Genomic DNA, 27457 nt, shown 5'->3' with positions numbered 1-27457 from the left:
CTGTGGTGCCTCCAGATGTTAGATAGGCCAGGAGACTTGCAATCTCCTGCCCTCCGGTTCTAGTTGCTGGGCCTTTAGTACCCGTGCAACCACGGACTCTGGTGTCTGGTTTCTCTTGCGCTTAATACTGGTAAGAGCTCAATCGCAGCTCCAATCCCAGTCTCTCTCCTCACATGCTTCCTCACCCTTTGCAGTCTCACACTGAACTGAACTAACCCCGCCTCCAGACAAGAACTTGTAAGGAAGCTCCCCTGAATCTGGGTTTAGAGCTCCCCCTTCTGGTCTGGAGTCAGAAAAGGTGTTGTATGTTTGTGTTACCTGCCAAGGGGATCCCTCTTTACCTCCAGGCATGACATCACCCCCCCCGTGAGGAAGGCATTACCATTGTGACATCCAGACTCCTGGGGTGCCACATATGCACGTATGCATACACATACTGCATATACATTACTCCATTTTGCAGTTCCTTCCAAGTCATATGATTGAGTACATGATCTGAAAGGTCCTTAACCTAGTTGGGTGGAAGGTTCTTTGCTGCTCACTCAGGATTCACAGTCTCTGTGTCGGTCCCAGTACCTTCCTCTCCTGTTCTGCACCAATCCGTTAGATAAGTTTGGGGCTTGAGGAGAGAGCAGTTCTTTCAGTGATCGGGAAGGACACTTTCTCAGTATTCTCCTCTCTCACAGGAAGCTGCCTCCTGTCTGTAAGATGCACTCACTTACTTGCAATATTTTTTCTTCATAAAAATGTGTCTTATAGTCCAAAAATTACAGTAAATGCTAAATTAATTCCCCCTTCTCATTTAATTATACACCTGTCTGCTATGTTTTTTGACTATTTGTCAATAAAATATACAGTTTCTTCCCATCAGAGTTATTTTTGATGGTCAACAAAATACGATTTTCCAGTAATTCATTTTTCACATTCTAAATATGATAACTTCTCTGTGTCCACTAGGGATTGTCCACTACTTGGCCAGACCCTTCTCATTCCACATGTTTCGTACTGTTAAAATAAAAACACTGATATGACTGGTCCATGCTGATGCCGTTCAAGCGGTATCAGCACTTGCGTTCCTGGGGCTCATGTGAGGTTGTTAGTATTGATGAGAGAGTGTGCTCGCATAAGACATTATCCAACTATGCTTGTGTGCTAGCCGAGTGTTTTTGGCCTGTTTGGAAAATAGGTTTCAGTCGCTGTGTATGCATGTCTTGCAGCAGTTTGGACAGCTGCAACACATACATAGAGCGTCTGTTTCTTAGTCAATCCATACAAGTGTTGCGGCCTTTAAGCCTATTTTTTGAGCATTATCGCCTTATCCGAGCACCCTTGCTCATCACTAGTTGCCTAATCAGCTCTGGCGTCACTGTCTCCACCTTCGGACAAATTGAACAATAAGAAGAAGTCATAGAGCAGTCGCAGCGCCCTGGCTTCCTGGTCATGTTAAATACATCTGAAAGCTGGAAGAGTGAAGCTAGCGCTAATTGGGCTCAGGGCTCGTGTTATGTAACAACCTCACATGAGCCCGGGAACGTCAGTGCAGACACCGCTAGAACATTGCTGGTATAGCAGGAGAGGATGAGTGTTTTTATTTTAGCGATGCCAAACATGAGGAATGACAAGGGGTTGCCCTAGTAATGGACAAACCCTTTAAGAAAATACAATTTTCGGTTAAAACATTCCAACATTTTAAATATGAAAAAGGCTTCTCCCCTGTGTGAGTGCTATGATGTTTATTAAGAGTTGATTTCTGTGTAAAACATTTCCCACATTAATAACATGAAAAAGGCTTCTCTCCTTTGTGGTTTCTCTGATGGCTATTAAGCTGCGATTTCTGGTTAAAACATTTCCCACATTTTGAACAAGAAAAAGGCTTCTCCCCAGTGTGAGTTCTCTGGTGACTAAGAAGATATGATTTTTTCACAAAACATTTCTCACATTCTGAACATGAAAAAGGCTTCTCCCCTGTGTGAGTTCTCTGATGAATAACAAAATCTGATTTATGTTTAAAACATTTCCCACATTCTGAACATGAAAAAGGCTTCTCCCCTGTGTGGGTTCTCTGGTGGACATAAAGATGCTCTTTCCGGATAAAACATTTCCCACATTCTGAACATGAAACAGGCTTCTCCCCTGTGTGAGTTCTTTGGTGTATAACAAGATTCCATTTCTGGGTAAAACATTTCCCACATTCCGAACAGGAAAAAGGCTTCTCCCCTGTGTGAGTTCTTTGATGCTTAACAAAATGTGATTTCCGTGTAAAATATTTACCACATTCTGAACATGAAAATGGTTTCTCTCCTGTGTGACTACTTTGATGACTAAGAAAAGATGATTTCTGATTGAAACATTTCCCACACTTGGAACAAGAAAATCTATTCACATCTGTGGGAATTTTTTGCTGTTTAAGAAAAGACTTTTCGAGGGGAAAACTATTTCCATATTCTGAAAGTGAAAATGGCTTCTTTGCTTCAGGAACAGTTAGTTTTTTAATGCTTATTTTGTGACTTTGATTTTCCTTAGTAGTTGGTAATGAATCAGAAGAAACAAGGTGTTTCAAAAGATCAAATGATAAGTCTTTGCTGTAAAGGGATGATGGTATATCAGGAGTTATGGCATTCATTTCAATTGCATCCCGTGGGATCTCAAGATCATCTGATTTAAAAATTGAAGATCTCAGCTGTCCCTCTGATCTCCTGATACAGTCTTCTGCTAAGGGAAAAAAATATGTTTGAATAAAATATCTTTCAATTTTATTTTTTTTAACATTTCTACTTAAATTGTCTGTAAAAATGTTATGTAAAAATATTGAATTATTCACCAAGACAATGACAGTTCAAAGTCTAATAGAAAACCTCATAGCATGAACCAGTAGTGTAGTGTTGAACCGTTCAACATCTGCCTCGCAAATATGGAATAAAAAGCTGCCAAACAATGTTATGTAGGTGAAAATGATACCAATAAAAACATCTCAAATCTACTCATCACAAAAAATTCAGTCCCCACTCAGGTCCATCATTTGCCAATGGAAAAACAGGTTTCCACATTATTAGTGTCTCAAAGGCTCTTGAAAATCAAAATGGTATCCATAAACCAATCCAGCAATATCCACCTTCCCAAAGTCAAGTCTACCCTCAATTCTGAGCCTTGCAATGTGCCCAAACTACACGTGGCATCCATGTATTTGGCATTAGTATAGTGAGAAGAACCCACTTAATTTATGGTGTGTGTGCTTCCTGGTGGTCACTCTATAAACTATGTATTGGGCAATAAAATGGCAAATGTGCAATTTTCACTCTCCAACATTCATTGTGTGCAAATGTCCGGAAAGCACCATTGTAGTAAAAATATTCACTACTCTAATAGATTAATTCACAGAGCATGAGTCACTTTATGGGGAATTCTACTGCTCTGGTTTCCTGCCATTTTGTCATGTTAAACCATTAATGACAGCCGATTCCCCCACAGTACCTCCTAGTGTCCCTGGACCCTCCTGCATCCCCCCAACGTCTTCTGGGAAGAAAAAAATGGTGGGCGCATGTGCAGTGCACCCGCCGAGATCAGCCAGCCATCTCCGGCAACAATAGGAAATTGTTAGTTCATTTTGATCACTGTGATAGGGCCTATCACAGTGATCAAAATTAAAAAAATAAATCAAACCCCCCTTTATCAGCACCTTAGTTAGGTAAAAATAATAAAAAATAATGTATTTATTTCCATTTTTCCATTAGGGTTATGGTTGAGCTTACAGTTGGGGTTGGGGCTAGGGTTAGGGTTGTGGCCAGGGTTAGGATTGGGGCCAGGGTTAGGGTTGGGACTAGGGTTAGGGTTATGGTTGGGGCTGGGGTTAGAGTTGGAGCTAGAGTTAGGGTTGGGGCTAGAGTTAGGGTTGGGGCTAGAGTTAGGGTTGGAGTAAGGGTTGGGGCTGGAGTTAGGGTTGGGGCTGGAGTTAGGGTTGGAATTATGGTTGGGATTACAGTTAAAGTTGGGATTAGGGTTAAGAGTGTGTTATTGTTAGGTTTGTTTAGGTTTGTGATTAGAGTTAACGGTGTGTTGGGGTTAGGGTCAAGGTTAGAGTTGGGATTAGGGTTAGGAGTGTGTTGTGTTTAGGGTTGGACTTAGAGTTGGGGGGTTTCCACTGTTTAGGTACATCAGGGGGTCTCCAAACGCGACATGGTGCTACCATTGATTCTAGCCAAATTTGCGTTCACAAAGTCAAACGGTGCTCCCTTCCTTGTCAGCTCAAACAGTGCATTTCACCCACATAGGGGGTATTGGCGTACTCAGGCGAAATTTCACAACAAATTTTGTGGTCCATTTTCTCCTGATAAAAAATTGGTTCCAAAGTATTTGTTTTGTGAAAAAAGTAAAGTGTCCATTTTTCCTTCCACATTGCTTTAGTTCTCATGAAGCACCTGAAGGGTTAATAAACTTCTTGAATGTGGTTTTGTGCACCTTGAGGGGTGCAGTTACTAAAACAGTGTCACTTTTGGGTATTTTCTGTTAAATTGACCCCCAAACTCACTTCAAATGTGAGGTGGTCCCTAAAAAATGGTTTTGCAAGTTTTGTTGGAAAAATTAGAAATCGCTAGTCACTTTTAACACTGATAACATCCTAACAAAAAAATATGTTTCAAAAATTGTGCTGCTGTAAGGTTGACATGTGGGAAATGTTATTTATTAACTATTTTGTGTGACACCACTCTCTGATTTAAGGGTACAAAAATTAAAAGTTTGAAAATTGCAAAATTTTCAAAATTTTTTCCAAATTTCCTTTTTTCATAATTAAATGCAAGTCAAATCAAAGAAATTTTACCACTAACATGAAGTCACAAAAAAACAGTCTCAGAATCAGTGGGATACGTTGAAGCGTTCCAGAGCTTTAACCTCATAAAGTGACTGGGGTCAGAATTGTAAAAATTGGCTTGATCATTAAGTACCAAAGTGGCTCTGTCTCTAAGGGGTTAGGGCTTCTGCAAATGGTGTGTCCCATCTCCTCTGGAACTTGCTCCTACAACATCTGCTTCTCTCACTGGCTTATTCATTCTGCAGGCGGCACTGGTAATGGCGGAGATGTCGGAACCAGAAGCTCTGGGCAGCACAGGCTCTGTCCAGCCACTAAGAGTAGGGTACTTGGGACCAGTAGTACGATCCAGTGTGGCAGTGTGGTTGGATGTGCTGTCCAGCTACACCCTACTAAAGCTTGAAGCATATTGCCGGAAGCTGTCAGATACAGTGATGTTCTCCTCTGGTTCAGTCCTCTGTGTATTTGTTTCCTGTTGTAACCCTGGCCCATTTACTGACTACTCATGTGTTTTCTAATTTTGTATTTTCTCTGCCCTCCTGGTTCTGACCCAGCTACCTGACTATTCTTCTTGCATCTCACTCCACAGAATAGCAGGTAACACCATGGCCTAAGTATAGGGATCTTCATGTAAGTCCAGATCCATGTTGTTGGGTTAAATAACTGTTATTATAGATAATAACACATCTACTGAAATGATCAAGCTGAACAGTCTTCTTAAGTAAGAAAAAAAAGTGAGGTGAATAAAAAGTGGTGAAACCTCTCTGGAGTAAACAGTTTGCCAAGAGCCACAAACTCTAAATTATCGTAAAGGCCAATATTTACATCAGATGCACTTCAAAAAGAAATATGAGACATATAAAGATAACTTTTTACAATAGTGCATGTGTCTTAAGTTTAGATCTCAGGCATTTGGAAGAGGCAATAGAGACCTTTTTTTTTTTTTTTAAAGTGAGGCAGGCCGATCCCACAACAAATCAAACAAAATTAAAAACTGTAAACCAGTAGACATAAAATTAAAAAAAGTGTTGCATCCCCAACAAGAACGTATGTATGAGAGGAGACTGCAAACATTAAACTAGACGTGCACTCATTTATGATGGACCACTGGAGCTACTATGAGTCCTGACCAGAAGAGTAGAGAAAGTATTAGCACCCCCATTTGAGGAGAGATTGTGCAGTGATCTGAATTAATTAGGTTTCAAAACATAAAGGAATTGATGACTCGGAGTGAATCCATGAAACCAGGGCTCGAGCCATGCCAACACATCTCCTGCAGGCGTGAATAATGTATATTACAGCCATCAGCCACGCACAGCTTAGAGATACATCATGGCACCGGTGTAATGTTTTTTATGTAGTTTATAACAATCATACTTGGAAGTTAGTTGGTTTTAAAAGAAATTGAAAATTCAGGATAAAGGGAAACTCTTGTTATTGTACAAAAATTCACTGCACATTTAATGTTGTCGATCATAAAAGCGAAGTGTGGCCAGAAAGACTGGACCTGGTCTTGTAGGGACCATATGAGAACATTCAGCAGCACAGAAGGGAGAGAAGGTAGATTCATCCAATAAGATAACAGGTTTCTAGAAAGCCAACAGCATCATTACCCTCCACTTTCTCTTACAGGCCCATCATATCAGCGATTTTAAAACTTATCAGCACATTCTATGTATGCTGTCATTTGGTTTTGTAGTTGGCAGATCTGGGCAGGTAATGGTTATCTCCAAACCCAGTTGGTAGGTGGATTCTCCAGGTTGTAAGTTCTATAGAAAAGGGCTTTCAATGCCTAAAGTCATTTGAACAGTTTTTGGTGGAGGAGAATATTGTGGTCTAGAGGCAAAATGGTGATCACACGATTGTGATACCGCTGGACTACACCACCGACAAAGCAGCCACAGCTGAGACTGCAAAGAATCTGTGACTTTAGTGGTTAATAATAGAGTTGAGCGAATATTTCAATGTTCGGTTCGGATTACGATCGCCAAATTTGTAATATTCGCCGAACATAACCTGATCGCCATTCATATCAATGGGAGGCAAAAACAAACCCATGCACAACACCTTATAACTGCCTCAAATGCTGCTAAAACACATCAAATAAGGGGCAGACACCAGCAAAGTGGCCTTAATTCACCCACAGTACAAATTGTAGCATGGTACTGCAGCAATCAGCCAGGCATAAGGTATCTGGGTCTGGGACAGCAATTACAGCTTTCTATTGAACGTCACAGTAAGATGAGGTCTGTGAGGAATTGTGTAGGCCTCCAGTGTTGGGAGCCCTGATACCACATGCAACAACTCAACCTGCTTTTATGCTCAGCCACACTCAGGTGGCACAAATATCATATAAATTTTGTAGACTACCATTGTCAGAAGAATCTAAGGATTGTAACAAGGGTAGTTGACCCAAGGAAGTGGAGGCCTGACGGTCTTGGAGGCCTACTGATAAAGGCAATACGCATGAAGGAGATCCAACCAGGAGTCTACACATATACAAAAAATAGTGGCAGACACCAACAAAGTGGCATCCATTGCAATAGAGTAGAAATAGTATAGAGGGCAATAGAGTAGAAATAGTATAGAGGGGACCGACACTTCTTCCACTACAGTCACCACAGCAGATGGAGACTGTAACGGGCAAGATGGTGGAACCACTGTGCCGCATCTCTCTGAAAGTCTGGAGGGGCGTAACTAGGTGGCCTACCAAATCCCAACTCAAAAAAGTGGCAGCAGGTGAAAACTGCCACCCAAGGAGGGACAAAGAGGTGGCACCGGATGATACTCCATGGCTGACCTACAGAAGGTGGCAGCTGACCCCCTACAGTTGGTAAGCTGCTACGGCCCGAAGGAGGGATGAAGAATGCAGGCAGGTACTGTAGGTACTCTGGAACCACGGGTGCAGATGGGACCAGCTGAAGAACAGAAAATCACCACGACAAAATGACAACGTGGGATACGGCAGACTGTATCACATTCAGCAACAGAAAAAAATATATTTTTTTTTATGTGCATTAGTTCTGCAGACAGCTTCATATGACTGTCACAAAATGACAATATGGGCTACGGTGGTCTGTATCACATTTATCAACAGAAAAAAAATTATATTTTTTTTAATATGCATGAGCTATGCACACTGTTGAATTTCACCACAACTAGATAACAAGGTGAGATATGACATTGTGAATCATGCTAGCAACTGCCCCCAAAAAATATTTCTTCATACACAACAGCTCAAATCACAGAACAATGTCACACATCACTAAAAGAGAAAGTGGTATATAGCCTGCTGCTTCACATTTAGCTAGTAAAAAAATAAAATTTAGAACGCTATCCTCGTGTTTCCGATCACGAATCCGAATGTGCCATATTTGTGCTGAATTTTTGCTTGACGATCGTTTTCCGAATAAATTCGCTCATCACTAGTTACTACTCACCTGGGTAGCCATATGTAGGAATCTCCTCTTTACACCGCTCATCACCCCTCACATATGTCTCTGTAGTATTAATGTGGGTAAGATCTTCACCCTGAAACAAATATTGTAAAAGTCACAGAAGGAGAAGTCAAATCTATGATCTAAAACGTTCTCATTACACAAGTATAAAACATATAATACTGGTGGATAAAACAAGACTGAACACAAGACCTTCACAGGAGTCTACTAGCGATGAGCGAGTATACTCCTTGCTCGAGATTTCCCAAGCATGCTCGGGGGGCCTCCGAGTATTTGTAAGTGCTCGGAGATTTAGTTTTTGTTGACGCAACTGCATGATTTTCATCTGCTAGCCAGCATAAGTACATGTGGGGGTTGCCTGGTTGCTAGGGAATCCCCACATGTAATCAAGCTGGCTAACAGATGTAAATCATTCAGCTGCGGTGATGAAAACGAAATCTTCGAGCACTAAAAAATACTCGGAGGACACCCGAGTGTGCTCAGGAAATCTCGAGTGACCTCAGGAAATCTCGCGTGACGAGTATACTCCCTCATCACTAGAGTCTACACATCATAGGAGAAATCTCATGACACCTTCTCTCCATCTACCTGATGATCTTGAAGAACATTGGGATCTTCTTCTTTACAGTCCTGTGGAAAAAGAGGATGGGTACATCTCTCTTGTTTTTTCCTACTACTGGATAGACCTGGAGGAAACACATACAGGGACTGAATTCATTCTTTACATACAGATAACTATAGCCCATCTGTATTTAGTCCTGTCTATTACCTGGTGATGTGAGGGGCTGGGGAACCTCCATCATGACATCTTTGTATACATCTTTGTGTCCTTGTAAGTACTCCCACTCATCCATAGAGAAATAGACTGAGACATCCTGACACCTTATAGGAACCTGACACATACAATGATACAATTATCCCCCGATCCCTTCATAGCATTACTGTATAATGTCCCAGCAGTGTCACCTCTCCAGTCAGCAGCTCAGTCATCTTGTAGGTGAGTTCTAGAATCTTCTGGTCATTGATGTCCTCATGTATCAAGGGGTGAGGTGGAGGCCCTGTGATTGGGCTCAGGGGTCTTCCCCATCCTTCAGACACAGGGTCCTGATAGCGTCCACTAGAGGTCTTCTTCACTACTGTGTAATCCTGCTTACGGAGAAACACATTAATAAATCTCACTACAGACCTTTCCAGAGTTCACGAATCTCCAGTTCTGTCCATCTGTTATGATAGATAAGAATAATGTAACATGTCGTTATCAGAGTCTTTCACCTCTCCAGTAAGCCGGAAGAGGATCTCTAAGGTGAGGTGTAATATCCTCTCCGCCATCTTGTCTCTGTCCATATCTATTCTTGAAGGGCAGTTAGATGTCCACTGAGAGGATCTGATATTGTAGAGACCTGAATGAGAAGAGGATGAGTAGATGGATCATTATAAAGAATTCGGTGTAATAATACAATTACTAGAGATAATAAGGGGAAACATATCAAGAGTTAGAAGGTGTAGATGTTGTATTCTCTAGTCTTCTATAGACTGGAACAAAAATTGAATTGTTGACTGTTTTGTAACAGATTGAAAGGATTGTGATGAATTAAGAAATGCGCACACAAGAATTGAGTAAACAAAACTGAATTTGCTTAATAAATTATAAGAAATAAACAGTCACTTAAAGCAATAAAGTAAAATAAATACAGGTGCATTAAAACGAGCATTTTACATACATTACAATGTAGCAGTACATGAGCCTCTGTCTCTGTATGTCACATCTCCCCTCCCTCCGAACCTCTGTGTGCCTGTGTCCCTCTCTTATATGTTAAATCTGTCTATTGAAACTAATCTAAAGGCTTTGATCTATAGTGCCTTGTGAAAGTATTCGGCTCCCTGGAACTTTTCAGCCAGCCTTTTCCCATATATCATGCTTCAAATCAAAACTTACCAATTGTAAATTTTTGGTGAAGAATCAACAAGTGGAATATCGAGAGACTGAAATTCTTGCCCATTCTTCCTTGGCAAACAGCTGGAGCTCAGTGAAGTTTGATGGAGACCATTTGTGAACAGCAGTTTTCAGCTCTTTCCCCAGATTCTCGATTGGATTGAGGTCTGGACTTTCACTTGGCCATTCTAACACCTGGAAACGTTTATTTGTGAACCATTCCATTGTAGATTTTGCTTTATATTTGGGATCACTGTCTTGTTCGAAGACAAATCTCTGTCCCAGTCTCAGGTCTTTTGCAGACTCCAACAGGTTTTCTTCAAGAATTTTCCTGTATTTGGCTCCATCCATCTTCCCATCAATTTTAACCATCTTCCCTGTCCCTGCTGAAGAAAAGCAAGCCCTAACCATGATGCTGCCACTGCCATGTGTGACAGTGGGGATGGTGTCTTCAGGGTGATTAGCTGTGTTGCCTTTACACCAAACATATCATTTGACACAGAGTAGTGTGCTGTACAACACGTAAAAGATGTGGCACTCACCCCAAGATTGCTGAAAAACAATGTCCTTTAATTCGCTTTATGCGGCATTAGACATCTGTGCAGCAGGTAAAGGTGAGGGGTGCGGGGACAGAAGAGCGGACCACGGCCGTTTCGCACAAATGTGCTTCCACGGGTCCACCTCTCCACAGATGTCTAATGCCGCATAAAGCGAATTAAAGGACATTGTTTTTCAGCAATCTTGGGGTGAGTGCCACATCTTTTACGTGTTGTACAGCACACTACTCTATTTGACTGCTACATGTAGAGCACCTCCCATAGATGCATCAATTGTGGTGTTTTCAAGTCTGATGAAAACCCGGTCTGATTGTCCGATAGCCTGTGAAGATCACTAATCACCTGGTGCCGCTCAGTTCTGAATCTTGTTTGTTTGGCATATCATTTGACATTGTGGCCAAAAAGTTCGATTTTGGTTTCATCTGACCAGAGCACCTTCTTCCACATGTTTGGTGTGTCTCCCAGGTGGCTTGTTGCAAACTTTAAACAACACTTTTTATGGATATCTTTGAGAAATGGCTTTCTTCTTGCCACTCCATAAAGGCCAGATTTGTGCAGTGTATGACTGATTGTTGCCCTATGGACAGACTCTCCCACCTCAGCTGTAGATCTCTGCAGTTCATCCAGAGTGATCATGGGCCTCTTGGCTGCATCTCTGATCAGTTTTCTCCTTGTTTGAGATGAAAGTTTAGAGGCCATCATATTTTACACAAATCCAGCTAAACCAACAGTCCTTCTAAGGACTAATTATGGAGTATACAGATTGCAGTGCTAGGTAGGCAGGGGAGTGTATGTGGCTCTATACATATCAGTGCTAGTCATGCAGGCACTGTATGTGGGTATATAGATATCATTGCAAACATCAAGGGGGTCCATTCCATTACTGTCTGCTGCTGCAGCCTATTACATATATACCTAGCCCCAGGTATCAGTGGCTACAAATAATATTTTTTGCATCTTAATCCTGATTATTTAATTCCAAAGCAATCCAGAGCCCCCTTTTTTTCTCCATTTGATTGTTGACACTGCAGACTACAGCCAGATCTTTTACACACTACAGCATGGAAATCTAGCTATTTTAACCTATTTCTGACCTCGGACGGGATAGTACGTCCGAGGTCAGATACTGCACTTTGATGCAGGGCTCCGGCGGTGAGCCGGCATCAAAGCCGGGACATGTCAGCTGTCTTGAACAGCTGACATGTGCCCGCAATAGTGGCGGGTGAAATTGCGATTCACCCGCCGCTATTAACTAGTTAAATGCCGCTGTCAAACGCTGACAGCAGCATTTAACCGGCGCTTCTGGCCGGGTGGCCGGAAATGAGCGCAGCGTCGACCCCCGTCACATGATCGGGGGTCAGCGATGCTTCTGCATTGTAGCCATAGAGATCCTTGAGACCTCTATGGTTACTGATGCCGGCCTGCTGTGAGCGCCCCCCTGTGGTCGGCGCTCATAGCACACCTGCATTTCTGCTGCATAGTAGCGATCTGATGATCGCGTTATGCCAGCTTCTATGGAGGCTAGTGAAGCATGGCAAAAGTAAAAAAAAAAAAAAAAAGTAAAAAAAAATGTGAAAAAAAATAAAAAAAAAATATAAAAGTTTAAATCACCCCCTTTCACCCCATTCAAAATAAATCAATAAAAAAATCAAACCTACACATTTGGTATCGCCGCGTTCAGAATCGCCCGATCAATAAAAAAAAGCATTAACCTGATCGCTAAATGGCGTAGCGAGAAAAAAAATTTTGAAACGCCAGAATTAAGTTTTTTTGGTCGCCGCAACATTGAATTAAAATGCAATAACTGGCGATTAAAAGAACGTATCTGCACCAAAATGCTATCATTAAAAACGCCAGCTCAGCACGCAAAAAAAATAAGCCCTCACACGACCACAGATCATGAAAAATGGAGACGCTACGGGTATTGGAAAATGGCGCAATTTTTTTAATTTTTTTTTTTTTTTTTAGCAAAGTTTGGAATTTTTTTTCACCACTTAGCTAAAAAATCACCTAGTCATCTTAGGTGTCTATGAACTCGTAATAACCTGGAGAATCATAGTGGCAGGTCAGTTTTAGCAATTAGTGAACGTAGTAAAAAAGCCAATCAGAAAACAAGTGTGGGATTGCACTTGTTTTTACAATTTCACCGCACTTGGAATTTTTTTCCCGTTTTCTAGTACACGACATGCTAAAACTAATGATGTCGTTCAACAGTACAACTCGTTTTGCAAAAAATAAGCCCTCACATGGCCAAATTGACGGAAAAATAAAAAAGTTATGGCTCTGGGAAGGAGGGGAGCGAAAAACGAACACGGAAAAACGGAAAATCCCAAGGTCATGAAGGGGTTAAATGGGTTTGCCTGTCCCAGCTATCACATCTGAGTGCGCAGAAAATACAGGCATTTTTTGTGGTACTGTAGTATTTTTTGGAGTGTCTTTTGTGACACCATTTTTCTCCCCAAAAATATTTAGCTGGGCCATTCCATGGTAGCTTTCGTTACAACACAATATAGTAACTTACGTTACAAAGATGATGGTAACTTACCTGACAATAAACCATTTGATGGTTACTTACTGTAACTATATTGTGTTGTAACGTAAGTTATCCATATTTCTTGTAATAAAAACTGTTGCTTTTAACTTGAGAGGTTAAAATAAATTGCTTAAAGTTGCTGGGACTATGGTGTTTTATGGTACAATAAAAATAGCGCTTCTCCCCTGTTTACCAGAACAGAAAATTTGGCAGACTCATGAAGGACAATTGCCTTTCCGTTTTTTGTAATTTAAGTTACCAAGTAATAACACTGAATTTTGTCTTTAATTTTATTGTTGAAAAATCAAACTGTGTTGAAATCTATTGAGAATTGTTTAATGTACAATACACAATCACTCCTTTTTGTGCCTTCAAAGAACAGCATGTAGCCAGTTTTTGGCTTGTGAATATAAAGTAGGTTACCATGGAATGACCCAGCTGCCAAAAAATAATTTAGCTACAATTCAGATATTTACCGCTGTGTTTTGTCCGCCACACAGATCGCAGATCATTGCGCTAAAATTGTACCAGTTCAGGCCTCCATAGAATTTTTTTTGTAGTTTCATAGCCTACTTATTGACATAATTTTGGTGGCAAAAAAAAAACAACCAGGCCACATATTGAACATTGTGGTATCTCCGTCACACGCCTCTTCTATCTGTTGGCTAAAAATTGTGGCATTTGAGGGCTCCATTCAAATGTTTTTTTGCTGTGTCTTACCCTAATTCTATACAGTATTTTTCTGTAAAAGAAACCAAAAATACAGGCCACATATTGAACAGTGTGGTACCTCTGTCAGACGCCTGATCTATCTGTGAGCTGCACATTTGGGCATTTCAGGCCCACATTCACCTTTTTTGGCAGTGTGTTAGCCTTGATCTATACATTATTTTTCTGTTAACCCCTTTCTGCCAGCTGACAGAATAGTACGTCAGCTGGCAGATCCCCTGCTTTAAGGTGTGCTCCGGCGGTGAGCCCACCTTAAAGCCGTGACATGTCAGCTGTTCTGTACAGCTGACATGTGCGCGCAATGAGCGCGAGCGGAATCGCGATCCGCCCGCGCCCATTAACTAGTTAAATGCCGCCATCAAGCGCTGACAGCGGCATTTAACCCCCTTCACCCCCGGAGCTTTTTCCGTTTTTTAGTTTTTCGCTCCCCTCCTTCCAAGAACCATAACTTTTTTATTTTTCCGTCAATATGGCCATGTGAGGGCTTATTTTTTGCGGGACGAGATGTACTTTTGAACAATACCATTGGTTTTACCATGCCGTGTAACAGAAAACAGGAAAAAAAATTTCAAGTGTGACGAAATTGCAAAAAAAGTGAAATCTCACACTTGTTTTTTGTTTGGCTTTTTTGCTAGGTTCACCAAATGCTAAAACTAACCTGCCATTATGATTCTCCAGGTCATTATGAGTTCATAGACACCAAACATGTCTAGGTTATTTTTTATCTAAGTGGTGGAAAAAAATTCCAAAGTTTGCAAAAAAAAAATAAAAAATTGTGCGATTTTCCGATACCCATAGTGTCTCCAATTTTCGTGATCTGGGGTCAGGTGAGGGCTTAGTTTTTGCATGCCAAGCTGGCGTTTTTAATGATAGCATTTTGGTGCAGATACGTTCTTTTGATCGCCCGTTATTGCATTTTAATGCAATGTCGCGTCGACCAAAAAACCTTAATTTTGGCGGTTTGATTTTTTTTGCTACGCCATGTAGCGGTCAGGTTAATCCTTTGTTTTTATTGATAGATCGGGCGATTCTGAACGCAGTGATACCAAATATGTGTATATGTGTAAATGGCGTAGCGAGAAAAAAAATCAAACCGCCAAAATTACGTTTTATTGGTCGCCGCGACATTGCATTAAAATGCAATAGCGGGCGATCAAAAGAATGTATCTACACCAAAATGGTATCATTAAAAACGCCAGCTTGGCACGCAAAAAATAAGCCCTTACCTGACCGCAGATCACGAAAACTGGAGACACTACGGGTATCGGAAAATCGCACTATTTTTTTTTTTATTTTTTAGCAAACTTCGGAATTTTTTTTCACCACTTAGATAAAAAATAACCTAGACATGTTAGGTGCCTATGAACTCGTAATGACCTGGAGAATCATAATGGCAGGTTAGTTTTAGCATTTGGTGAACCTAGCAGAAAAGCCAAACAAAAAACAAGTGTGAGATTGCACTTTTTTTGCAATTTCATCACACTTGGAATTTTTTTCCCGTTTTCTGTTACACGGCATGGTAAAACCAATAATATCGTTCAAAAGTACATCTCGTCCCGCAAAAAATAAGCCCTCACATGGCCATATTGACGGAAAAATAAAAAAAAGTTATGGCTCTGGGAAGCAGGGGAGCGAAAAACGAAAACGAAAACAAGGAAAAAGCTCCGGGGGTGAAGGGGTTAAAAAAAAATACAGGCCACATATTGAACAGTGTGGTATCTCTGTCACACGTCTTCTTTATCTGTGGGCTAAAAATTGTGGCATTTGGGGGCTCCATTCAACTATTTTGCTGTGTCTTACCCTAGTTATTAACAACAGTTTGGCAAAAAAAAGAATTGTTACCCACAGTCCAGATATTTTAAACTGTGGTTTTCATGCACACTGATCACATATTCGGTAAGTTTGCTCCAAATTCAGCCATTTGTACTGAACGTGGAAAATATTGTAGTCCATTTAAAATGGGCTAGGAGCGTGGCAAGGGACGGGGAAGTGGACGTGATGCTGATGATCCATGCAGAGGACGAGGCCGTGTGCAAGCTGAAATTGGGCCACAACAAACACCCACATCTTCTCGCTCGATCTTCCTGTCCCAATTACTAGGGGACCGCAGCACACCACTAATGAACCCAGAGCAGTGTCAAGAGGTTGTTGGTTGGATAGCGGATAATGCTTCCAGTCACTTTGCCACCACCACCACCACATCTTCCACATGGTCAAGTCTGAGTAGCCATGAGTCTGGACCGCATATTACTCACCCTGATCCTTCCTCTCACCATGCCGAGTGCCCGGAGACAAATGATCCCACACTTAGACACTACAAAGAGCTGTTCACTTTTCCATTTGTAGATTCAGGCCTATCGCGCAGCACACTTGAAGCGGGGCAAGATGAGATCGCATGTACAGATGCCCAAATATCTGAGCAGCCACGGTCACACGAAGGCGATGGTGGGAAAGTGTCACAAGAGGTGGACAATGATGAGACACAATTGCCAGAAAGTCAGGAGGAGAACCAAGGTGCGGATGTGGAAGACGAGGTGGTGGATGATATAGTAACTGACCCAACCTGGCAGGAGGATATGAAGAGCAAGGACAGCAGCACACATGGGGAAGGAGGCGTAGCACTCCAACAGACAGGAAGAAGCTGTGTGTTGGCTGCAGACAGAAGGTGGGCAACCGTTCCTCCTAACACTAACATGACGGAAGTTGCCAGTCCAACTGTTAGGTCTTCCTGAGTCTGGTTGTTTTTTAAAGACTTTGCTAATAACCCCAAACAGGCCATTTACACCATCTTCCATGCCCGCATCAGCAGGGGTAGCAAAACTACCAGCCTGACTATCACCAGCATGACCGGGCACATGTGTTATGACCCCAATGGCGAGGGTCTCAGAGGAACGTGGAAGTCTGCAGAATACAAAAATCCAGCTCATAGGGCAGTGGTAACTGGGTTGACCATATATCTACTCCTAACGCCAACACTAGAAGTAGCCGGGGATCATTCCTACGTTGATTCTAGATGACACGCGCCAGCCGGAGAATCTAGCTACCCCTAGTAGAGGAAAACAAAGACCTTTCTTGCCTCCAGAGAAGGGGACCCCAAAGCTGGATAGAAGCCCCCCACAAATAATGACGGTGAGGTAAGAGGAAATGACAAACACAGAAATGAACCAGGTTTAGCACAGAGAGGCCCGCTTACTGATAGCAGAATAAAGAAAGGTAACTTATATGGTCAACAAAAACCCTATCAAAATCCACACTGGAAATTCAAGAACCCCCGAACCGTCTAACGGTCCGGGGGGAGAACACCAGCCCCCTAGAGCTTCCAGCAAAGGTCAGGATATAGATTTGGAACAAGCTGGACAAAAATACAAAACCAAAACAAATAGCAAAAAGCAAAAGGCAGACTTAGCTGATATAACTGGAACCAGGATCAGTAGACAAGAGCACAGCAGACTAGCTCTGATAACTACGTTGCCAGGCATAGAACTGAAGGTCCAGGGAGCTTATATAGCAACACCCCTAACTAACGACCCAGGTGCGGATAAAAGGAATGACAGAAAAACTAGAGTCAAAAAACTAGTAACCACTAGAGGGAGCAAAAAGCAAATTCACAACAGTACCCCCCCCTTAGTGAGGGGTCACCGAACCCTCACCACGACCACCAGGGCGATCAGGATGAGCGGCATGAAAGGCACGAACTAAATCGGCCGCATGAACATCAGAGGCGACCACCCAGGAATTATCCTCCTGACCATAGCCCTTCCACTTGACCAGGTACTGAAGCCTCCGCCTGGAGAGGCGAGAATCCAAGATCTTCTCCACCACGTACTCCAACTCGCCCTCAACCAACACCGGAGCAGGAGGCTCAGCAGAAGGAACTACAGGCACAATGTACCGCCGCAACAAGGACCTATGAAATACATTGTGAATAGCAAACGACACAGGAAGATCCAGACGAAAAGATACAGGATTAAGGATTTCCAATATCTTGTAAGGCCCAATAAAACGAGGTTTAAATTTGGGAGAGGAGACCTTCATAGGAACAAAGCGGGAAGAAAGCCATACCAAATCCCCAACGCGTAGTCGGGGACCCACACCGCGGCGGCGGTTGGCAAAGCGCTGAGCCTTCTCCTGTGACAACTTCAAGTTGTCCACCACATGATTCCAGATCTGCTGCAACCTATCCACCACAGAATCCACCCCAGGACAGTCAGAAGGCTCCACATGACCCGAAGAAAAGCGAGGATGGAAACCAGAGTTGCAGAAAAAAGGCGAAACCAAGGTGGCGGAACTAGCCCGATTATTAAGGGCAAACTCAGCCAACGGCAAGAATGTCACCCAATCGTCCTGATCAGCAGAGACAAAACACCTCAAATAAGCCTCCAAAGTCTGATTGGTTCGCTCCGTCTGTCCATTAGTCTGAGGATGGAAAGCAGACGAAAACGACAAATCAATGCCCATCCTACTACAAAAGGATCGCCAGAACCTGGAAACGAACTGGGATCCTCTGTCTGACACAATATTCTCAGGGATGCCGTGCAAACGAACCACGTTCTGGAAAAACACAGGAACCAGATCGGAAGAGGAAGGCAGCTTAGGCAAAGGAACCAAATGGACCATCTTTAAGAATACCAACAGGATCAGCGACTCCAGGAGCATCAGGCACAAAGCTCCTAGAAAGAGCATCGGCCTTCACATTCTTTGAACCTGGTAAATACGAGACAACAAAATCAAAGCGGGAGAAAAACAATGACCAGCGGGCCTGTCTCGGATTAAGGCGTTTAGCAGACTCGAGATACATCAGATTTTTGTGATCAGTCAAGACCACCACACGATGCTTAGCACCCTCGAGCCAATGACGCCACTCCTCAAATGCCCATTTCATGGCCAACAACTCCCGATTGCCCACATCATAATTTCGCTCGGCAGGCGAAAACTTCCTAGAGAAAAAGGCACAAGGTTTCATAACAGAGCAACCAGGGCCTCTCTGCGACAAAACGGCCCCTGCCCCAATCTCCGAAGCATCCACCTCAACCTGAAAGGGAAGTGAGACGTCAGGCTGGCACAAAACAGGCGCCGAAGTAAACCGGCGTTTCAACTCCTGGAAAGCCTCCACGGCAGCAGGAGCCCAGTTAGCTACATCGGAGCCCTTCTTGGTCATATCCGTCAAAGGTTTCACAATGCTAGAAAAATTAGCGATAAAACGACGGTAGAAGTTAGCGAAGCCCAAGAACTTCTGAAGACTCTTAACTGACGAGGGCTGAGTCCAATCAAGAATAGCTCGGACCTTGACTGGGTCCATCTCCACAGCAGAAGGGGAAAAAATGAACCCCAAAAAGGGAACCTTCTGTACACCAAAGAGACACTTTGAGCCCTTGACAAACAAAGAATTTTCACGCAAAATTTTAAAGACCAACCTGACCTGCTCCACATGCGAATCCCAATTATCAGAAAAAAACAAAATATCATCCAGATAAACAATCAAAAATTTATCCAGATACTTCCGGAAAATGTCATGCATAAAGGACTGAAAAACTGAAGGCGCATTGGAGAGCCCAAAAGGCATCACCAAGTACTCAAAATGACCTTCGGGCGTATTGAATGCGGTTTTCCATTCATCACCTTGCTTAATGCGCACAAGGTTGTACGCACCACGAAGGTCTATCTTGGTGAACCACTTGGCACCCTTAATCCGGGCAAACAAGTCAGACAACAGCGGTAAAGGATACTGAAATTTGACAGTGATCTTATTTAAAAGCCGATAATCAATACAAGGTCTCAAAGATCCGTCCTTTTTTGCCACAAAAAAGAATCCCGCACCAAGAGGGGAAGAAGACGGACGAATATGTCCTTTCTCCAGAGACTCCTTGATATATGAACGCATAGCGGTATGTTCAGGTACCGACAGATTAAACAGTCTTCCCTTAGGAAATTTACTGCCTGGGATCAAATCTATAGCACAGTCACAGTCCCTATGAGGAGGCAGTGCACTGGACTCAGACTCACTGAAGACATCCTGATAATCAGACAAATACTCCGGAACTTCCGAAGGCGTAGAAGAAGCAATAGACACAGGCAGGGAATCCCCATGAATACCACGACAGCCCCAACTTGAGACTGACATAGCCTTCCAGTCCAGGACTGGATTATGGGTCTGTAACCATGGCAGCCCTAAAACAACCAAATCATGCATTTTATGTAAAACCAGGAAACGTATCACCTCGCGGTGTTCAGGAGTCATGCACATGGTAACCTGTGTCCAATACTGCGGTTTATTTGCTGCCAATGGTGTAGCATCAATACCCCTAAGAGGGATAGGATTTTCTAATGGTTCAAGAGTAAAACCACAGCGCTTAGCAAATGAGAGATCCATGAGACTCAGGGCAGCACCTGAATCTACAAACGCCATGACAGGATAAGATGACAGTGAGCAAATCAAAGTTACAGACAGAATAAATTTAGGTTGCAAATTACCAACGGTGACAGGACTAACAACCTTAGCTATACGTTTAGAGCATGCTGAGATAACATGTGTAGAATCACCACAGTAGTAGCACAAGCCATTCCGGCGTCTATGAATTTTCCGCTCATTTCTAGTCAGGATTCTATCACATTGCATTAAATCAGGTGTCTGTTCAGACAACACCATGAGGGAATTTGCGGTTTTTCTATCACATTGCACCGAATTAGGTGTCTGTTCAGACAACACCATGAGGGAATTTGCGGTTTTGCGCTCCCGCAACCGCCGGTCAATTTGAATAGCCAGTGCCATAGTATCATTCAGACCTGTGGGAATGGGAAAACCCACCATAACATTCTTAATGGCTTCAGAAAGGCCATTTCTAAAATTAGCGGCCAGTGCACACTCGTTCCAATGTGTCAGCACGGACCATTTCCGAAATTTTTGGCAATACACTTCAGCCTCGTCCTGCCCCTGAGACATAGCCAGCAAGGCCTTTTCTGCCTGAATCTCAAGATTGGGTTCCTCATAAAGTAAACCGAGCGCCAGAAAAAACGCATCAAGATCAGCCAATGCCGGATCTCCTGGCGCCAGCGAAAAAGCCCAATCCTGAGGGTCGCCCCGTAAGAACGAAATAACAATTTTTACTTGCTGAGCAGAATCTCCAGATGAACAGGGTCTCAGGGACAAAAACAATTTACAATTATTCACGAAATTCCTAAACTTAAACCTGTCTCCGGAAAACAGTTCAGGAATCGGTATTTTAGGTTCTGACCTAGGATTTCTGATAACATAGTCTTGTATGCCCTGCACACGAGTAGCCAGCTGGTCCACACTTGTAATCAAGGTCTGGACATTCATGTCTGCAGCAAGCATAGCCACTCTGAGGTAAAGGGGAAGAAGAAAAAAAAAACTCAGAATCTTCTTTCTTATAATCCCTCTTCTGCAATGCATTAAACATTTAATACTGGCCTGGCAAACTGTTATGACCCCAATGGCGAGGGTCTCAGAGGAACGTGGAAGTCTGCAGAATACAAAAATCCAGCTCATAGGGCAGTGGTAACTGGGTTGACCATATATCTACTCCTAACGCCAACACTAGAAGTAGCCGGGGATCATTCCTACGTTGATTCTAGATGACACGCGCCAGCCGGAGAATCTAGCTACCCCTAGTAGAGGAAAACAAAGACCTTTCTTGCCTCCAGAGAAGGGGACCCCAAAGCTGGATAGAAGCCCCCCACAAATAATGACGGTGAGGTAAGAGGAAATGACAAACACAGAAATGAACCAGGTTTAGCACAGAGAGGCCCGCTTACTGATAGCAGAATAAAGAAAGGTAACTTATATGGTCAACAAAAACCCTATCAAAATCCACACTGGAAATTCAAGAACCCCCGAACCGTCTAACGGTCCGGGGGGAGAACACCAGCCCCCTAGAGCTTCCAGCAAAGGTCAGGATATAGATTTGGAACAAGCTGGACAAAAATACAAAACCAAAACAAATAGCAAAAAGCAAAAGGCAGACTTAGCTGATATAACTGGAACCAGGATCAGTAGACAAGAGCACAGCAGACTAGCTCTGATAACTACGTTGCCAGGCATAGAACTGAAGGTCCAGGGAGCTTATATAGCAACACCCCTAACTAACGACCCAGGTGCGGATAAAAGGAATGACAGAAAAACTAGAGTCAAAAAACTAGTAACCACTAGAGGGAGCAAAAAGCAAATTCACAACACACATGGCAGCAAAGCACCCAACTTTGTGGGCCGAACCCAAGGCTCCAGGAACAGCGTCTGCGGGTGACCCCACTGCTTCTTCCACTGTTGTGTGTGCAAGCCAATCCCCTGTCCACGGTGAATGTGAAGATGCCTTCTGCCCTGCACCTGTCATTGCCCACAATCAACTAGCACCATCATCAGGCATGTCCACGTCCTTGTCCCAGCACAGCCTTCAGTTGCCCATACCGCAATCATTGGAATGCAAGCGGAAATACGCAGCCAATACCCAACAGGCCATAGTACTAAATTCACACATTTCTCATTTGCTTGCGCTCGAAAGGTTACCTTTTAGGCTCATGGAGATGGAAGCTTTCCGCAACCTGATGGAGGCGGCCATCCAAAGGTACTCAGTTCCCAGCTGCCACTATATCACCCGGTGAGCCATCCCGGCATTACACAAGCACGTGTCCCACAACATTACCCGTGCCCTCAACAATGCTGTTACTAGGAAAGTCCACCTAACCACGGACACATGGACAAGTGCTTGTGGGCAGGGTGGTACATCTCACTGACGGCACACTGGGTTATGGTAGAAGCCAGAACCCAGTCAGACCTTAGGATGGAACACGACCTCCCGACTCCGAGGATTGTGGGCCCTATGTTAATCAAGGTTGCCCCCACTGTCTACAGCTATTGCACCACCTTCTCCTCATCCTCTTCAGCCTCCATCTCCGAAATGGGATAATTGATATAAGTTGTGCACCCCTGCACAACAAAATGGAGATGGGGTGCAAAACCTGGTCAGTAAATGGAATACTATGAACACAAAAGAAAAAAGACTCGACCAATAATGGTATGCCCTTGGGTGTGCATACCATTATTGGTCGAGTCTTTTTTCTTCCATCTCCGAAATGAGCACATCAGTCCAAGATGGAAGAACTGCAGCACTGCCTCAGCCAAGCAGCAACAGGCTGTGCTGAAGCTAATATGCTAGGTGACAAACCACACAAGGCTGAAGAGTTGTGCTGATACTGTTGAACCTTCAGTGAGGCATGGTCGTGTGTAACAATGGCCGGGAACCTGGTGGCGGCTCGGAGGTGAGGTGAGCTCACTCACATACCATGCCTGGTCCATGTGCTTAACATATACTTTCAATGGAGTCCACAGAAGGTTACATGTTAATTGTCCAGAATGTAAATGACCCAGTAATTTACACATATCTTCAAAGATGAGAACCAAGGGAATATCGGAATATCATGTAAATGCTACTTAGACAGATACTTGTTAAGCCCTGAGGGATGCCAGGTGGTGTTCTTATCTATTTGGCCTTAAGGCTTCAGTACACATACCATGATATAGAACAAAGCCTTCAGATAACCAAATGGACAGTTTTTTAACAAACAAATGAGGTATGCCTGACACAGAGAGGAGGAGACACAGATGGAAGAGAGAGGACACAGAGAGATGGCTGATTGACTCCTACCATTTCAATGTAATGTATGACTATTGATTTTGTACTATTTTTAGTGATTGTTTATATTTATCTTTTATTAAGTAAATTCATTTTAGTTTATTCAATTTTCGTGTGAGCATTTATTTATTCATCACAATTCTTTGAATCATAACAAAACAGGTGAGAGTGGTCATCCCCCCCCCATCAGCTGACCTAGCAACTCTGCAGTTACAGCAAATTGCCAGCAAGGGAAAACGGAGATAAACCCCCGCTAGTCCTGAAAGGAAAAAAAGCTACATTTATCGGACCAGAACAGAACCGGGACCGCCCCTGGGTGAGTATAATCTAACCTCTTTTTCTCATCTTTCAGGATACATCGGGGGCTTATCTACAGCATTACAGAATGCTGTAGATAAGCCCCTGATGCTGGTGGGTTAGCTCACCTTCGATTTTGGGGGTGACAGGTTCCCTTTAAGTAGCTATGCAATTACAAGAACACTAAACTCCTGTACGCCCCAGTCACAGATTGGACAGCGGAGCTGTCAATCAAGGCACCGACAACCCAGAAAGCCCATCACATTATCGGACAACCAAGCTGTCAATCAAGACACAGACAGCTCATCAAGACAGTTTCCATAGAACAGTATAGCAAGCATTCACTGAGTGGAGGAATAGTGACACAGAGTGTATCACTGACTACATGAAAACATTTGTCGTTGACTACATATTTTTTTACTATTTTCCTTTAGGCTTCCATATATTACATAACCCCCCCCCCAAAAAAAAAAAAAACACCAGGTGTTCAAATGTTGCAAAATAAAATTAGGGATCGCTGTACTATGGTAATATTATACTGTTTGTGCGGGGATGGTGGGACTTTGAGAATATTCCAGTATATCGTGTGTGAGAATCAAGAAGGGGCGCTGTACTACATCAAGAATGGGGATAAATGAGGATTTGTTATCTAGCCGTTAGAAAAGTGATTAGATTATTAAATTTAGTAGGAAATTCATCTTCGATTTCGGGTCAACCTTTAATTCTGCATAATATTAATTTCAGCACTTTATAAAAAGCAGTTGCTTATGTGATAAGTTTACATGAGCGTTTAAAAAAAAAGTCATGATTTTCATCCAGAAAACGATGATTTTCCATCTGTATTGTCACCCGTATAGCATTCATTTTTATACATCAAAAGTGAATAAAATTTACAAAATACAGTGTCCATTGTTAGTAATGGAAATGTATTGGGAAAAATCGGATACAATACGGATGATTCATATATTTTTTTTTTTTTGCACACCCATAGACTTCAACAAGCGAGTCTCATTCGAAATACAGAAGAAACTGGTGCGTGTCGTAACATTTGTCACACAAGCATTGTCACACTGTAACCTGGATAGCCCAATTCCGTAACATTGCTCCTAGTGCTCTGTCTGAGGTCGGGTTTATTTTCTATCACGGACAGCACTTGGACAAATATTCCAGTAGTGTGAGCATAGCCTGACAATACTTGGTGCAAAAAAGATTATTATGACACATGATGCTGCCTCCCAGGTGGTATCTGGGCTCCTCTTAGAAGCTACTTGCCCATTATCTGCAGTCGGATGGTGTTGTAGTCTTGCTTCCCTCCTCCTGTCCTGACCGCTCTGCCTCCTGCACAGGTTTCAGCAGCTCTAGTCTGCAAGCCAGGAACTGAGCAGCCCCCCCGCATCCATTAATGAGAAGACGGGAGCGGGGCCACAATCATAATGAGGATTCTGAGAAAGATCAGAATCATAGATGAGTTCTTCTCCAGCTGTCTGGCTGTGTCAGGGGGCCGGATGTGGCCTGCGGGCAGCAGTTTGCCCAGGCCTGCTATGTAGAATATCAGTACTGGAAGGACATTATACAGTGTAGAGGTCAATTAAGGGGCCCCGTACTATGAGAGTAATACATGTTTCCTTGGTTCCCATCTTTCATAGTTGGGTCGTTTGTATCTATCAGTGAAAAAGGAACAAAACCATTGTGATTCTTATAGTAATAATAATAATCATTATTTTTATATAGCGCTGACATATTCCACAGCGCTTTACAGTTTTGCACACATTATCATTGCTGTCCCCGATGGGGCTCACAATCTAGAATCCCTATCAGTATGTTTTTGGAATGTGGGAGGAAACCCACGCAAATATGGGGAGAACATACAGTACAAACGCCTTACAGATGTTTTCCTTGGTGGAATTTGAACCCAGGACTCCAGCGCTGCAGTGCTAACCACTGAGCCACCGTGCTGCCCATATATAACACAAAACCCCCTAAATATAACATTTTATAACAACCCCACAATCTGTGACTCTTCAGGGTAAATCGCTCTCTCACCATTGGATTAGAGCTGATACTATGAAGCTAAAGGGACTAAACAGACTTTCTGTCACCTCCATAAAGGGGCACTTTTCCATGTTTGTCAGAACTGTCTGAGGATTATTAGAGGTGATAGTTTCCCCCCAATTAGAAGGGACACCTGTGGGTATTGGGGTCTTTACCTGCTACAGTTCTGGTGGGATTTACTCGGTAAAGTGCTGGAATCACTTTCTCCCTAAGGGTTAAATGTCCTCTGTAACTTCAATGTCTTTCTATGAAGCTTCTTCTCTGAACTTTCTTCCTGTTTTCTGCCGTATTTCTATTACTCTCCGGAATCAAGAATGTATTAAGTCCTATAGAAACTGCGGAGAAAGAATCATTTCTAGTTCTGTGTTTCCAGGATTCTTCTTGTGGGAATTGGCTGCGATATCCCCTGTGCAATATATTTCTAGTATTAATGCGCCAGTAATGGGGAATCTCCACATGTGTGATTGGACCCATCTGAATATTCCATGTTTTGTTCTCCAATATTTCCTCTCTATTATTCCCATCTGTGTATTATCGTCTTGTGTCTCTTCCCTTCTCCCTAATATTATACTTTGCTCCGCACAGGGCGTCTTGCTAAAGACCATGGACTACAAAGCCCAGGAACGGTCTTGGCTCAGACATGTAAATCCGTTTTTTAAAAACGAAGCACTAACAACTGGCGGCTCTGGAGCCCAGAGTAGGAAGGATTTTAATGTTTTGATAAAAAAATTAACTTTTTAAACGAACCAAAACCTGGAGGAACAAAGCTTTCCTGGAAATGATCTTCCCAAACAATGAACAATGAGAGGATGGCGGACACGTGTGAGACCTTCTCTTATTGAGGACCAGGCGTTCATCAATAACTGGGAAATATTTCCAATAACAGCTCAAAGAAATTAATGGAACTTTCATTAAGTTTTATAGCAAGACCCTATTAAATATTGAACACAAACTGGATGAAGCATTTACAGTGGCGTGTAAAAGTTTGGGCACCCCTGGTCAAAATTACTGTTATTGTGAACAGTTAAGCAAATCGAAGATGAAAAGATCTCTAAAAGACCAAACGTTAAAGATGACAGATTTCTATTGTATTTTAGGCAGATATATATATTATTTTTTACATTTTAAAAATTACAAAAAGGAAAATGGGGTGATGCTAAATTTTGTTCTAAGCAGCTGTCGAGCACACTGAAAATGAAAATGGTGAAGGCCCACAAAGCAGGAGAAGGCTGTAAGAAGACAGCAAAGCATTTTCTTCAAGTTGCCATTTCCTCAGTTCGAAATGTAATTATGAAATGGCAGATAACAGGAACAATGGAGGTCAAGATAAGGTCTGGAAGACCAAGCAATATATTTCTAATATTAATGCGCCAGTAATAGAGAATTTCCAGCACTTACCTCCACCCGCAGAGCCGCACTCCACATATATGGCTGTTCTGTGCGCACA

General features: G+C 42.8%; 1 protein-coding gene across 1 annotated transcript; it reads right to left on the bottom strand.

Annotated features, from left to right (window-relative positions):
- Window positions 1-374: 374 nt before the first annotated feature.
- On the bottom strand, window positions 375-27457 carry LOC143767613 (uncharacterized). Its single transcript, XM_077256050.1, has 7 exons — window positions 27409-27457; window positions 9535-9662; window positions 9229-9408; window positions 9032-9155; window positions 8851-8948; window positions 8245-8335; window positions 375-2712 (listed from the first exon to the last, which is right to left on the bottom strand). Exons 2-7 carry the CDS (start codon window positions 9604-9606, stop codon window positions 1772-1774), a joined length of 1506 nt encoding a protein of 501 aa, XP_077112165.1. The 5' UTR covers window positions 9607-9662; window positions 27409-27457; the 3' UTR covers window positions 375-1771.

This window comes from Ranitomeya variabilis, chromosome 4, assembly GCF_051348905.1.
Source record: "Ranitomeya variabilis isolate aRanVar5 chromosome 4, aRanVar5.hap1, whole genome shotgun sequence".
NCBI lineage: Eukaryota > Metazoa > Chordata > Amphibia > Anura > Dendrobatidae > Ranitomeya > Ranitomeya variabilis.
This window is presented reverse-complemented; position numbering and strand designations above follow the sequence as displayed.

Coding starts and splice junctions, on each gene's coding strand:
- LOC143767613 (XM_077256050.1), bottom strand. CDS start 9,606: ATGGACAGAGACAAGATGGCGGAGAGGATATTACACCTCACCTTAGAG. Junction 9,409..9,534: donor TCTTCCGGCTTACTGGAGAG/GTGAAAGACTCT, acceptor CTCCGTAAGCAG/GATTACACAGTAGTGAAGAA. Junction 9,156..9,228: donor CTGAGCTGCTGACTGGAGAG/GTGACACTGCTG, acceptor TGTATGTGTCAG/GTTCCTATAAGGTGTCAGGA.